The sequence below is a fragment of the Dermacentor andersoni genome, chromosome 2 (assembly GCF_023375885.2).
Source record: "Dermacentor andersoni chromosome 2, qqDerAnde1_hic_scaffold, whole genome shotgun sequence".
In the NCBI taxonomy this organism is placed as follows: domain Eukaryota; kingdom Metazoa; phylum Arthropoda; class Arachnida; order Ixodida; family Ixodidae; genus Dermacentor; species Dermacentor andersoni.
The window spans coordinates 173,341,565-173,355,270 of record NC_092815.1 but is presented as its reverse complement, the minus strand read 5'-3'; the positions used below and the strand labels follow the sequence as shown (position 1 = coordinate 173,355,270).

General features: G+C 47.4%; 1 protein-coding gene across 1 annotated transcript in view; it reads left to right on the top strand.

Moving 5' to 3' along the window:
• LOC126540431 (uncharacterized) overlaps positions 1 to 8,979 on the top strand; it is a 35,322-nt gene extending 26,343 nt beyond the window's left edge. Inside the window, exon 5 of the mRNA XM_055076025.2 lies at positions 8,755 to 8,979. Within this exon, the coding sequence (XP_054932000.1) occupies positions 8,755 to 8,879 (125 nt within the window). The 3' untranslated portion in view covers positions 8,880 to 8,979. The remainder of the gene's footprint in view (positions 1 to 8,754) is intronic.
• Positions 8,980 to 13,706: the final 4,727 nt, after the last annotated feature.

Below are 13,706 nucleotides of genomic sequence, written 5' to 3'. Positions count from 1 at the left end.
TTCCTCGGCCCTCTCGGCGTTTTGGGTTACGATGCTGGCGGCATGTATGAGCGAGTCGCCTACTGTGGTAGCAGCCGCGAAGCGGTGCCCGTCTTGATATTCAGCTGCGTCGATGAAGGTGACGCCCGTGGTGTCGCCATAAGCTTTAATGACGGAGGCAGCCCTTGCCTTCCGACGTTCTTTATTGTAGTCGGGGTGCATGTTTTTGGGGATACGGTCTGCATGTAGCCAAGTCTGGCGGTCACGTGCAGTTGGGTATTTCTCTCCATCTTGATGGTTGTAGGTGATGCCGAGTTTAGTTAGAATGTGCTGGCCTGTTTCTGTGAGGCTGAGACTCTCCGGATGAGACCGGCGCCTTGCTTCGTTTAATTTGTCGAGGGTGCTATGGAGTCCTAATTAGAGCAGGAGTTCTGTGCTGGTGTTGTTTGGCAGTCCTAAGGCTAGCTTGTAGGCGCCGCGTATAATCAAATCAAATCTTTATTTTCCATCAGGTGCTACAGATGGAGGGGCTACGGAAAAAAAGCTGCCACTTGGCGGCTTGACGAATCCGCAGACCCATATATAAGGCAGCGTCTAGACAGCACCACAGCATAAACAAGCAACAAACAAATCGAGACGCTTGATCAAAGCAAATAAATAAAATAAAAAGTCCTTAGCCAGATCAATCAAACACAGTCAACACAAAAGAATGAACAAGCAATAAGCGTATCAAGGCACTTGATAAATGCAGAAGAAAAGAAAAAGTCTTGAGCTAGATAAAAACAAACACCAGAATAGCTGAAATCAGGTTAGTCAATAAGCAAACAGGTCTCTAAGTGTAACAGTGGAGCAACTAAATAAATCAAAATTCAGTGACTGATAATAGTTTAAAAGAGATGGCAGAGAGAAACACAAACGTTCCATACCAGAATTCAAGCGTGGTACAGCAACCTTCCAGTTTTCTCCACGTCTAGTATTGTAATATTTCTCATTTGTTTCTAAATGTGCCAAGGCATCGAGGCTATGAATATTTTTTTTCACTTCATATTTAAACCGAGCACTCAAACGGTAGCGGTATAGCTTGTGAGCTGTAATAACATGTGCCCTGTGAAAGAATTCTGCAGTGGTTGCATTATGACGAGCATTGTATACGTGGCGTAGATACCGTTTTTGCATATGGAATATTTTTTGTGTGTTAGAGAAAGTAGTTGTGCCCCAGACAAGTTGGCAATAGTTGACGTGTGGATAGAAAAGAGAATTGTAGACCAATATTTTTGTTTTAGTAAAAAGCATGTACTGGAGACGACCGACTACATCGGTTATTCCAGCAAGTTTGGCTAATACAAAATTCACATGCGGTTCCCAGGACAGATTGGTAGTGAATATCACACCTAGACATTTAAACTGGTCAACAATGTCAACAGGGTGAGAGTTTAAAACAATATCGGCATAAGGAGGAACAGGTTTATTTTTCGGCCGGAAGACAACTGCTTTTGTTTTATTTTCGTTAATCTTCATGTAATTGGATAAGGACCATTGCTGCAGTTTGACTATGGTATCATTGCAATCAGTGATAAGTTTATCGATGTTATTACCAGAAAAAAGTATGCTGGTATCATCTGCATATATAATAAATTTGGCGTTCTGATTAATGTTAACAATGTCGTTTATGTACAGGTTAAATAGCAAGGGGCAAGGGGCTAATAATGACCAGTTTAGTCTTTTCTGCTCTGTACCAATTATGGAAGGCGGTGACGTACGTAATGTGAGAGATGACAAATGAGTGAACCAGGCGGATGAGGCTTTCTTCCTTCAGGCCCTGTCACCGGTTGATCACCCGTTTCAGCAGTCGCGTCGTATTGGCCTTCCCTCGGAGGACCTAGGATATAACCGTTCAGATGGCGCCGTTAGCTGCGATGGTCATGACGAGGACCCGGATGGTAGTGACCACGGGTATAGTTCTACCATCCCTCATGTGGAGTTCGGTTTCCTCGTATTGGTGTTTGTGTATAGATCCTAGTGGTGGGCGTTCACGGAGCGTGGAAAATTACGTCGAGTTTCATATATTTTTCATAATTACGTAGTTCACAGTGAAGGTGTAAATATTGTGCAATTGCCGTCTGTGATGCGGCGGTACTTGCACACGTCACTATTTAATAAAAGAATAACTATAAATCACTCCACACTCAAAAGATTTATTCGTTCTTTGTATCCAACAACAAAAACAACAAAAACAACAATAATAATAATAATAATAATAATAATAATAATATTAATAATAATATAAAGGACCTCCATTAGACGATGGGCCGATGACAAGTAGAGCGTTTCACTAAGTACAGTCTTTAGGCTCGAGCATCTGCGGCACGCTGCCTACATCCAGGCGTTCTTCTTCATTACAATGGCGCCGTCGGAGAAATGAGCCATTCTTACGACTTAGTCTGAAGATGAGGCCACAGAATCATGATAGCGTTTGGACGACTTCGGGTATACGACGAAGCATATCATACGGCGGTGTGAGTGGTTCTATGAGGGATGGGCCACCGTATTTAGGAAGAAGTTTTGAAGCGACTCCTGGTGTGCGGGTCGGTACGGACAACCAAACGAGGGTTCCCTGTAGAAAAGTTGAAGTCATGTTGCGAGCATCGTGTTTTGATTTTTGGCGATTGTGATTGTCCAATGTGAAGCGGCCGGCCCACTGACGACATTCTTCAGCTTATCTAGCAGCGTTCAAGATTGGCAGGCATTCTTGTGTTAGAGTGGTAGGGAAGAAAGGTATCGATTGTCTGAGAAGGATGACGGCCAAAAAGAATATAGACGGGGAAGAAACCGGTAGTGGCTTGCCTTGCGTATTGTCGGCGTAGGCAACGAATGGAAGAACTAAGCCCCAACTGGAGCCGTCGCATGCGATGTATATAGCGAGCAGGTCACGAAGGGTGCGATTAAAGCGTTCCGTAGCATCAATGGTTTGCAGATGATAGGCGGTGCATGTGGGATTCAGGAAGCAATTTTTCAACGACTTCAAACAGGAAGGCGTGTGGCCTCGGTCGATGGGCAGTTCACGAGGGCCTCCATGACAAAGCACAAAACGGCGCAATATAAAACTGGCGATTTCCTGCGCTGTAGAGGCTGGCAGGGCAGCAGTCTCTGCATAGCGTGTTAAGGGGTCGACAGCAACTATAATCCACCGGTTGCCGGAGGTAGACAAACGAAGTGCACCATATATATCGACACCAACACGATCAAAAGGTTGAGGTATGTATGGCAGGGGTTGGAGTTCGCCGGCTGTGAGTGCGGCGGAGATTTGGTTTGCTGACATTCACGGGATGAGCGGACGAAGTTCCGAACGAAGGTGCACATCCTTCGCCAGTAGTAGCGGTGCCGAAGTCAGCAATACGCTTTGAAAGCGTTGGCGCGGTCACACTGGGGATCCGACTGGAAAGAGGAACAGATCTCTGATCTCTAGGCTCTCGGGATGAAGGGCAACCACGTACGTCCCTCTGGTTGCGTAATTACGTCGCTGCAAGAGCTGACCACGGACCGCAGAATGAGGAACTTGGCGCCCAATTGTTCAAGAGGCCGGAACTGTTGAGGTATTCGAGAGAAGGTCCAAAAGGGCTGCAGTCCAAGGGTCATTGTGCTGTTGGGCAGCAATAGTGTCAAGTTCAAAAGACGACAACGTGCACTCACAGAGGGACTCACCAGTGGCCTTTAGCAAGAGTGGTGAGCGGGAAAGAGCGTCAGCATCGGAAATATTCCACCTGGAACGATACACCACGGGTATGTCGTGCTCCTCATATTGCAAGGCCCAGCGAGCGACACGGCCAGATGGGTCTTTTAAATTGGAAAGCAAACACAGCGCATGGTGGTTGGTCGCTACGTCAAAGAGCGGCCATATAAATAAGGGTGAAACTTGCCAAGCACCCAGATGATGGCCAAGCACTCTTTTTCCGTGACACTGTAATTGGCGTACTAGACTGGCGTACTAAGGGATCACCCGAAGACAGAGAGGAACGAATTTATGCATGGACTGCAGACATGACACTAGGCACAAACACATAACGATAAATACAGGTAGTGCATTTAACAGGTTTGCCACTCTAGTCGCTAAACTCAGTTCAGATTCTGCACCACTCACAGTTCCAATGGTGGTAGATACGAGCCGCAGTGGTGGGGTATCGTTGGCTTGGGCGTAACTCAGCCACAAGTCACTACGACAGTGACGGGAGCCAGGGCACAGCCTGGCCTCGGAGGGTGATACACGGCGATGAACGCCGTAGTGCAGCCTATCTCCACAACACAAGAACCGGGCCACAGCCTGGTTCCGACAGGGTAGCACGACAATGAACGCCCCTACACTGCCTGTCTCGGAAGCGTCCAGAGCCGGGGCGAAGCCCGGCCACGGCAGGATCCGCCAGGTAGCCTCCAAGGATAGTGCTGTGAGCCGGAACGAAACCCGGTTCAGCAGGGGCAGGAACGGGGACGTCGGGACGGGGCCCCCCGCTTGACTCACAGTGCCCGGCGACAGCTTTCCTGCTGTGCCGCTCCGCTCAGCTTGTCAGCCACGTCGCTCGAGCCGATCTCGCGGTGACCGCGCAGCAATCACGCACACACTCGCGCTTTTCGCCCTCGCTGCGGCCTCGCTCACCGACACAAGCACCGATTCCGACGCCCGCGCATTCCAAATGCCGTCCGGCTACTACACTTCCCCCCAGTTCAAGAACGACACGGTGATTAGGTATGACGCTGTGAGCCAACACACGTAACACAGAGTACTGACTTCGTCATACTACGTATAAAAGATCTGCTACAGAATCCATAAGTAATAATTTATCAGTTACACATGAGTTGGCACGTAGGTGCTTATAGAGTACAAACAGTACCTGTGCAATGCATCTTTCTTTTGGTCAGATGGTTTCGCCAAATAATTTTGTCCCACGATACCGACGGCGCCGATAGGGCCGATTTGCGACGGTGTCAACGATATCCATGCCCACTCAGTGCACATGTGCTTCACTAACAGGCAAGGTGTGAATTGTGGCACGGCTGACGATATGGTGATGACCAGTCGGCTGGCAGACATCGCCAGACTTCATGAACCTCTTCGTTTCAGATTTCACACCTGGCCAGTAAAATTCGGTGAGAATGCGTTAGTCGTGTGCGATATTCCTCAATGACCTAGGATAATTATCTCGTGTGGCATATTCAGGACATTCCCCTTCAGCTGTCTGGGTACAACATGCTGCTGCAACTCATTCCCACATGACAGCTTGCGTCTTCAATATAAAACTTCTTCAGATAAGTTATAGTGAGTCTCACCATTGTTTGTCACAACTGCCTTACCGACATTCTCAAAGGAACGTCGTAAGGACTCCTCATTTCTTTGCAGGTTCTCGAGAGTCGCTTTGGTTGTAACGGCGGCTGAAGGTTTAGTGCCAGCGAATTGGTCATAGGGCGCGCTAGAGTTCTCCTTGCAGTTTCAGCGCTATCACCCAGAAAGTCATTTTGCTCTTCTACTTGGCAGAGCGGCAAGTTGAAGTCTTCCGTTGACATCTTCCTGTTTGTGGACGAAATTTGAGGGCAATACCCATGACTTCTAGGATAACGCTGGATGTCTTCCGCTGCAGGACGTACCACCGAAATGACCGGCTCGTCCATGTTTCACGCGGCGCTATCGTCTTGGCCCGTTCTATGATGTTGTTGTAGCGGATGTGGGTTAACTTGAGTAGTCGGCTTTCCACGTACGACGTTCCCCAACACCACATCCTAAAGAGGGTTCTGCACGCATTTGACACGCACCATGCCTGTGAAGAACGCCCTGTCTAGATAGACTAATTCCTCTGGCAAACGATGTACAGTACGATCCAACAGAAATACTGGACGTTTTGTTCCTGTAAGCTTTTCCTTCGGAACGAGTCCTTGTCGAACTATTACAGTATTGCAGCGAGTATCTCTGAGCACAGTTACGGCCTTACCCTCGAGGCATCCTTTTGTCACGGGCAAAGTATCTCTATCAGAAGCAGTCAGAATATGCCTTCATATAGTACTCACGACTGGAACGACCTCCTTGTCCTGTAGCTCGACGTCCCCATTGTCAGGTACCATCTTGTGGTTAGGCCTATCAGTCGACAGTACATAAGACGCTTGGTTTTCTTGCACCCTAGATGTTTTACCACTCGACTAGCCAGAACCGGAGTTATTATTTCTCGTCCGCTACCAGCACTCATATGCACGATGATCGGATTATTACACAAAAACCATTGATTGTGCGCTTTACCTGGTCGCTTCTCAGATTCTATATTGAGACTACTCTCCGTCATGCTGTCCTTCCAAAGCTTGTCCTTGCATAAATTAGTCAGTTCTTGGGCTTCCAAAAGGCAGTTAGCATTCTGTGACAGCGAGCTCAACTTCTTGTAGTTTCTTTCTTTCCAAAATACTCGCAGCGCAGGTCACAAACTTATCACAAACTTATCTGAAATAATGGTCTCGCGAAGAGCGTCATTCGCTTTCTCCGTCGCTTTCTGTTCGCTTTCTCCATCCAACGGTCAAAATAACAAGCTAGGCGAGATGCATATTGGAGACCCCTTTCGCTTTCCTCTGGTGTCACTTTGCGAAATTTCTCTTTGTAACTTTCGGCAGTATAGCGAAATCGCAGCAACAGCGTAGCTTTCAGCTGAAAATAGTCAGTGACAGAGGCTCAGTCCAGTTGCTCGATGACCGTAAGGTCTCTCCTGACAGGCACAAACTGGGTGAAAGTGCCCGTTCGTTTCGTGGCCACTCTTGAGACGCCGCGACCGGCTAAAATCGTTGTATAGAGGAATCTAGGTGATCCCGCATCTCATTAAATGGTGGTAATAATTTGTGCGGCGGCTTACACCCTTCCAGCACAGCCCGTGCAGTCACGACGCCGCTTGCTGACCGACCACTATCGTCCGCGTTCGAGCTGGTTGCCTGTTCTTGAAGCTTCAGTTTAAGCTCCAGAACATGTTCCTCGGCTTGTAGTCGCCTTTCCTACAGCTCCAATTTATAGTGTTGATTCACACGAGCTTGCGCGCGGAAGTCCCTTTCTATTTGGCGTTCCGCGTTAACCCACTCGTGGAGAGCGGCACCAGCTAGGCCCATGTCCTTGCCGATCGTGTCTAGCCTCTCAATATCCATGGGCTCTTCCAGTACATCTAGATGTCAGCAAGATGGTAAAGCCTAATCCTGGCAGGCTCGCCAAAACTGTCAGCAAATATGTGGCCGCAGGTCGGCCAGTAGGTGTTGCACGTCCGCCATAGGCAGATTGTCGTGCGTGCGCCACGAGTTGGCAACAGGAGGGCATGCCCAAGAGATCGGAGGAGAAAGGTGGCATACGGGCTGCTAAAAGGGTCGTATCGGCTCTTGGCATGGCCTGGCGGCTACCTCAGCGTAAGTTAGCGGAGCGGCCGCCAGCGGCGGCTGGGAAGCAACCAGTACTGCGTCAATGGTTTCTCCTTCGTTAACGTTGCGCAGAGCAGATGGCAAGAGACTAGCAGGCACCTAGGTAAAGGGAGCAGGGACAGCTGTCGTACGACTTCTTCGCGGACAAAGGCCTTGATCTGCGTGATCAGCTACGCTTGGTAGGAACCAATGGCCAGGCTGAAAAGCGACGCATCGGTTGTAGGAGCAGGCCTCGTCAAAGCTCGCTGTTTGCGTAGCTCCTCGTATCTCTGACAGAGGGTGATAACCTCGGCAACTGTGTTCGGGCTCTTGGCGAGTAGCATTTGGAAGGCATCATCATCAAATCCTTTCAGGATTATCTTAATTCGTTCTGCTTTCGACATCCTGGCATTGACGCCTTTACATAGATTGACAACGTTCTCTATGTAACTGGTGAATGTTTCACCCGTATGTTCTGCGCGTGTGCGCACACGCTGCTCGGCTTGGAGCTTGAGGACGGCGGGAGGGCTAAATACCGATGTAAAAGCCGCCTTGAACGCAGGCTACGTTCGGAAGTCCGCCTCATGGTTCTTGAACCAGAGCTTGGTCACGCCGGTGAGATAGAAAACCAGGTTAGTTAGCTTGGTCGAGTCATCCAAGTTATTACGAGCGCTCACCCGGTCGTAAGACGCAAGCCAATTTTCAACGTCATTATTGTCCGTTCCACTGAAGATGGTAGGATTCCGATGCCGAATAGAGCCAGCGTAGAGAACAGGTGGCCACGGGAGCGTCTGCTGGTCTTCTTCTGTCATGGCGAAAGCTAGCGTCCGAGTGCGGAGCTCCAGGATGAGGGATTTGAAAGAGACGCAGCGCGTCCAGCATTTATAAAGGAGATTCATTACACGATGGACCGATGACGGGTAGAGCTCTTGATCGAGCACAGTTTCTAAACTCGAGCAGCTGCTGCACGCGATGCTGTTGGCAATCCTGCTGCCTACGTGCAGGCGTTCTTGTTATTACAATAATAATAATTATAAAAAGAAGATGAATGCCTGCATATACATAGATGCGTCCACAGAAGTAGAACACGCCATAGCTTCGCTGGTCCTACTTCTTCACCGAGTGGAAGGGCTGATAAATATTTGTGCTCTCGTGCAGATCAATTGTTTCACTCATTAAGCCTCAGGCAACTAAGCACTGTATGCATCCTTTAGTTGTCTTTTGGTGTACCTTTGAGGTAAGCTGCACGGTAAGGGCGAAAACGAAAGAATGCCGAGTGTAAGCTGTACTGATTTTGTACGACAATACAGTGGCCTTCACTTTTTACGCAGACAACGATCACTTGCAATCTATTCTCTCTCTCTCTCTTTGCAGGGTGCATGCTATGGACTACGGATGAAGTTAAAGACAATGTTCCAAGTGAATGTACCGAGCAATTTCGAAAGAAGTGCGCCGTAGAAGTTGTGGTCTACGATAAGGAGTCTTGCAGTCAAGTGTAAATGAATGGAGACGGAGAAATGACAGCTGGTTAAGGGTGCTACCCAGTGCTTTTGTATTTGCATACTCCGCCGAAAATAAAATGCTGAAAAAATATCTGCAGATGATATTGTCATTTTTATGTCGATGCTAAGCATTTTAACGCGAAGGAACCTTTCTCTCTTTTCTAGTTTCTCGAATGATCACTAATGCGGGCTGCTGCGTTGCACCATCGCTAACACAAATTCAAAAATTGAGCTGTCCTCATTGGTGACGTTGTAATTTCAGGTGCCTCAGATGTTTCAGGTTCGAGAAAGTCTTACATTTTAATGCGAACCTTTCTTTCCTCGTCTTCCATCACTGCAGCTATTATGTCTTGGTCAATCAGTTCAGGGAATGGAAGCTTTTAACGTTAACCCAATCATTTAGGACAATGGAAAGATTTTACTTCTCGCTGCAGCTCTTACGACGGTGTACAAAAATACGAGGGGGCTGACATGAGAGTAGGCCCAACGTAACGGGCGAGCCAAATACTGCTGCGGAGCAGAAAGAAACCTGGCACAAACACGGCATTTCTACGCTGAAGTCGCAAGGAGCGCCGCCAGCGGCGTAAAGGGGTTCGCACCTCGACGGTCCGTGAGGTGATACCGTTGCAAGAGCGGCTTGATGGCTGGCTTTATATTTCTTTTTGTGTGTGTGTGTGTGTGTGCAACCAAAAGTACTGCGCATATCTCGCTTCTCTGGAGACATTCTAACCGTCAACGTGCGGCTGTGACGTATGCTCCGACCGCGCGAACGCGCAACGAGTGTCGGTATTGTTACTACCACCGTGAAATTATGCTCAGCTCATAATTATGCTCAGTATCATACACAGCATTTCAAAACTGGCTGGTTACCAAGCAAATCGGCCTCAGAACCTGAGGCGGAGCATAATTACTTCTGAAGTTGATTCCTATTTCCTGACTGGGACGTTATAACTTCAAAACCGCACATTTCTAAACACAAGCCGTTTATACAGGAAGCATTTCTAATTTTCAAACAATACTTAAAATCGCTTAAGGCAGTAGCATAATTGTTGACCGTGAGTTGGATTATTCAAAAAGGCGCACATGACTAGCACGCAAATGGAAACACATCTTCAAGTAACTAACAAAAATTCTGCAATTTATTCCTTAATTAATTACTTTACGGCTCATATTGCAATTTATGAATTCTAGCCGCTGAACTTGCGTGCCGCATACACTTGAATTAATTTCCAGAATGACAGAAGTTTCGAGATACCTCCGAAATTGTCATGGTAGATCAAATCACATCAAATCAGAGTTCATTTCCAATACACTTTGACAGACAGTGTTTGCTGGTAAATTTAAGCACATCATTCTTGCTACAAGACCAGGCAGCAGGTGGCACATATTTCAAAAGATATGTGGAGCACTGTACAATTAACGTTGAGATTTGAACAACTTGAAAAAAACAACTTGAAACCTCGCAACTCATCATCATCATCAGCCTGGTTACGCCCACTGCAGGGCAAAGGCCTCTCCCATACTTCTCCAACAACCCCGGTCATGTACTGATTGTGGCCATGTCGTCCCTGAAAACTTCTTAATCTCATCCGCCCACCCAACTTTCTGCCGCGCCTTCCTACGCTTCCCTTCCCTTGGAATCCAGTTCGTAACCCTTAATGACCATCGGTTATCTACCCTCCTGATTACGTCATGCCCATGCAAATTTCTTTTTCTTGATTTCAACTGAGATGTCATTAACTCGCGTTTGTTCCCTCACCCAATCTGCGCTTTTCTTATCCTTTAACGTTACACCCATCATTCTTCTTTCCACAGCTCATTGCGTCTTCCTCAATTTAAGTAGAACCCTTTTCGTAAGCCTCCAGGTTTCTGCCCCGTAGGTGAGTGCTGGTAAGACACAGCTATTATACACTTTGCTCTTGAGGGATAATGGCAACCTGCTGTTCATGATCTGAGAATGCCTGCCAAACGCACCCCAGCCCATTCTTATTCTTCTGATTATTTCCGTCTCATGATCCGGATCCGCCGTCACTACCTGCCCTAAGTAGATGTATTCCCTTACCACTTCCAGTGCCTCGCTACCAATTGTAAATTGCTGTTCTCTTCCGAGACTGTTAAACAATACTTTAGTTTTCTGCAGATTAATTTTTAAACCCACTCTTCTGCTTTGCCTCTCCAGGTCAGTGAGCATGCATTGCAGTTGGTGCCCTGAGTTACTAAGCAAGGGAATATCATCAGCGAATCGCAAGTTACAAAGGTATTCTCCACTAACTTTAATCCCCAATTCTTCCCAATCCAGATCTCTGAATACCTCCTGTAAACACGTTGTGAATAGCATTGGAGAGATCGTATCTCACTGCCGGACGCCTTTCTTTATTAGGATTTTGTTGCTTTCTTTATGGAGGACTACGGTGGCTGTGGAGCCGCTATAGATATCTTTCAGTATTTGTACATAAGGCTCGGCTACACCCTGATTCCGTAATGCGTCCGTGACTGCTGAGGTTTCGACAGAATCAAACGCTTTCTCGTAATCAATGAAAGCTATACATAAGGGTATATATATATATAAGTATATAAGGGACCTCGCAACTGCTGCTGTCTTTTCGGGATCTGGTCGAACGCCTTCAGCACTGATGACGTGTCCGATCGTGTCTGACGTGTACGTGTTGCACATCGGAGCCGATCTAACGTATCGTCGATACGCGGAAGGGGGTATACATCCCGCTTAGTTACGCTGTTCAACTTACGGTAGTCGAGGCAGAATCAACGTGTGTTATCTTTTTTCTTAACTAGCACTTCTGGAGACGCCCATGGACTGCTGGAAGGCTGCATAACGACATCTGAAAGCATCTCCTCTACTTGCTTCTTGATGATCTCCCTTTCTTTTGGTGAAATTCGATACGGGTGCTGGCATACCGGTCTTGTGGCGTCCTGTGTCATGATTCTGTGCTTTGCAACAGACGTCTGCTGTACTTCGAGGAAGTAGAGAAGCAGTCAGAGAAATCCTTTATGAGGGCATATATCGGTTTCTTTTGGGCTTCCGGGAGTCTCGGGTTGACGGTAATTGATCTGTCGACACTGCAGGTTCCTGGCAGTGCAGTGAACGCTGCCCTTAGGCTGCATAATTCGGTCGCTACACGGAACTCGTGGAAATATGCAATAGCTGTTCCTTGTGCGATGTGTTGGAATTCATTCCCGAAATTCGTAAGTGCGACATTTGCACGGCCATCGCTTAAGGGAACAAGACCCCGAACCACGCAAATAGCTTTGTTGAAAATGAGCTCTATGTTTCCATCCGCTAGGCCTTCGCGTTCGTGAAATGTTTCAGTCTCTATAAGAAGCACTATACTGCAGCGTGACGGCACAGTTACATCATTATCAACGACGTACAGTGCAGCAAGACGTGGCTTCTTGGATTCTTCCTCAGGTATAGCTTGTTTTGTCGAGAAAGACACACTGGACCTACGTAGGTTAATTATGGCACCATTAGCTTGTAGAAAATCCATTCGCAATATAAGTTCCCGTGAACATTCTGGCAGTACATTAAAGTCAGAAACGTAAGTAAAGCCTTTTATCGTAAGTCTTGCGGTGCATCGGCCAAGGGGCGTAAATAGATGACCGCCTTTCGTGCGTATTTGCGGTCCAGTCCACTGCGTCACAACGTTTTTCAGGTGCTTCCGCATCTTGAAGCTTATTACCCACTAATCTGCGCTGGTGTCGAAGAAGGCATTCAGCTCGCATTCGTCTATTATCAACCGCAAATATGATGTAATCGTTTCGTTCCTGCACCTGTTTACTGGAATTATCACGTCATCGCACTGGAACCGCGTTGGAGGATCGTCGTAACTCTGATTATCAGCGGCCTCACCTCCACAGATCGCTTGCTTCAGTTTTCCTGGTGTGGGCTTGGTGAACGACTCCTAGGCAATCTTCGAGACGCGCGTGGGCTAGGCGATCGGTAGCGCATGGGCGACGGTGACCGTGCTTGATGTTGGCGAGGAGTAATGGGGCTTTGGCTCGTGGACAAGTATTCTTCGATCTCTGTTGGCCGTTCACCGTTTCGGGGGCATGGTGCACCTAAGAGAAAACCCCTTAATCAAATTTGACGGTACGGGCAGAACCTATACAAGTGACCCGATTCTCCGCACTGAAAACACAGAGGCCTGCGCTCGTGGTCACGCCAGACGTCACTTTTGCGGAGCCTTTGTTCCACAAAACGAGGTGCACTACGTGCTGAAGGCGGATATGCTGCCGGTGGTTCCAGAAGATGAGGTGCACTGCGTACTGTCGGCGGGTAGGGAACGGTCGTCGCAACTGCTTTGTGCTACCTTTGTGCAGTTACCTTTGTGCTATAGTGGAGAAAAGAGCGTTTTGCAAAAAAGGTACTGAATGGAACGACAGTTCATTTTTATGGCAAATTTTATGGCGCATATCTAAACTAGCGACAATCTAAACTAGCGCAATTCAAATCTAGCGACAGGCTAGGTGTGAAATGAATACCAAGGTATATATAAGACGATGCCTGCAACAGTTGGTACTTATTAATGGTGTAGCAGTAGTTGGAAATCTTTTGCTTGCGTGTGAAAGATTATTTTGAATTTTTCTGTAACCAGCGACATTCCGGAAATTCATTCCAAGCGCATACGTATGGCAAACTCACTGACTACAATTCATACATTGCAATTCGTGCAGCAAAGTAATTATTTAGAAATATAATTATTGTATTTTCGTTAATTAGCTGAATATGTGTTTCAACTTCTCATGAAAGTAATGATAGCCTCTCTGATAAATCAAGCTGAAGGACTAGAGTTACGTTATTTGCAA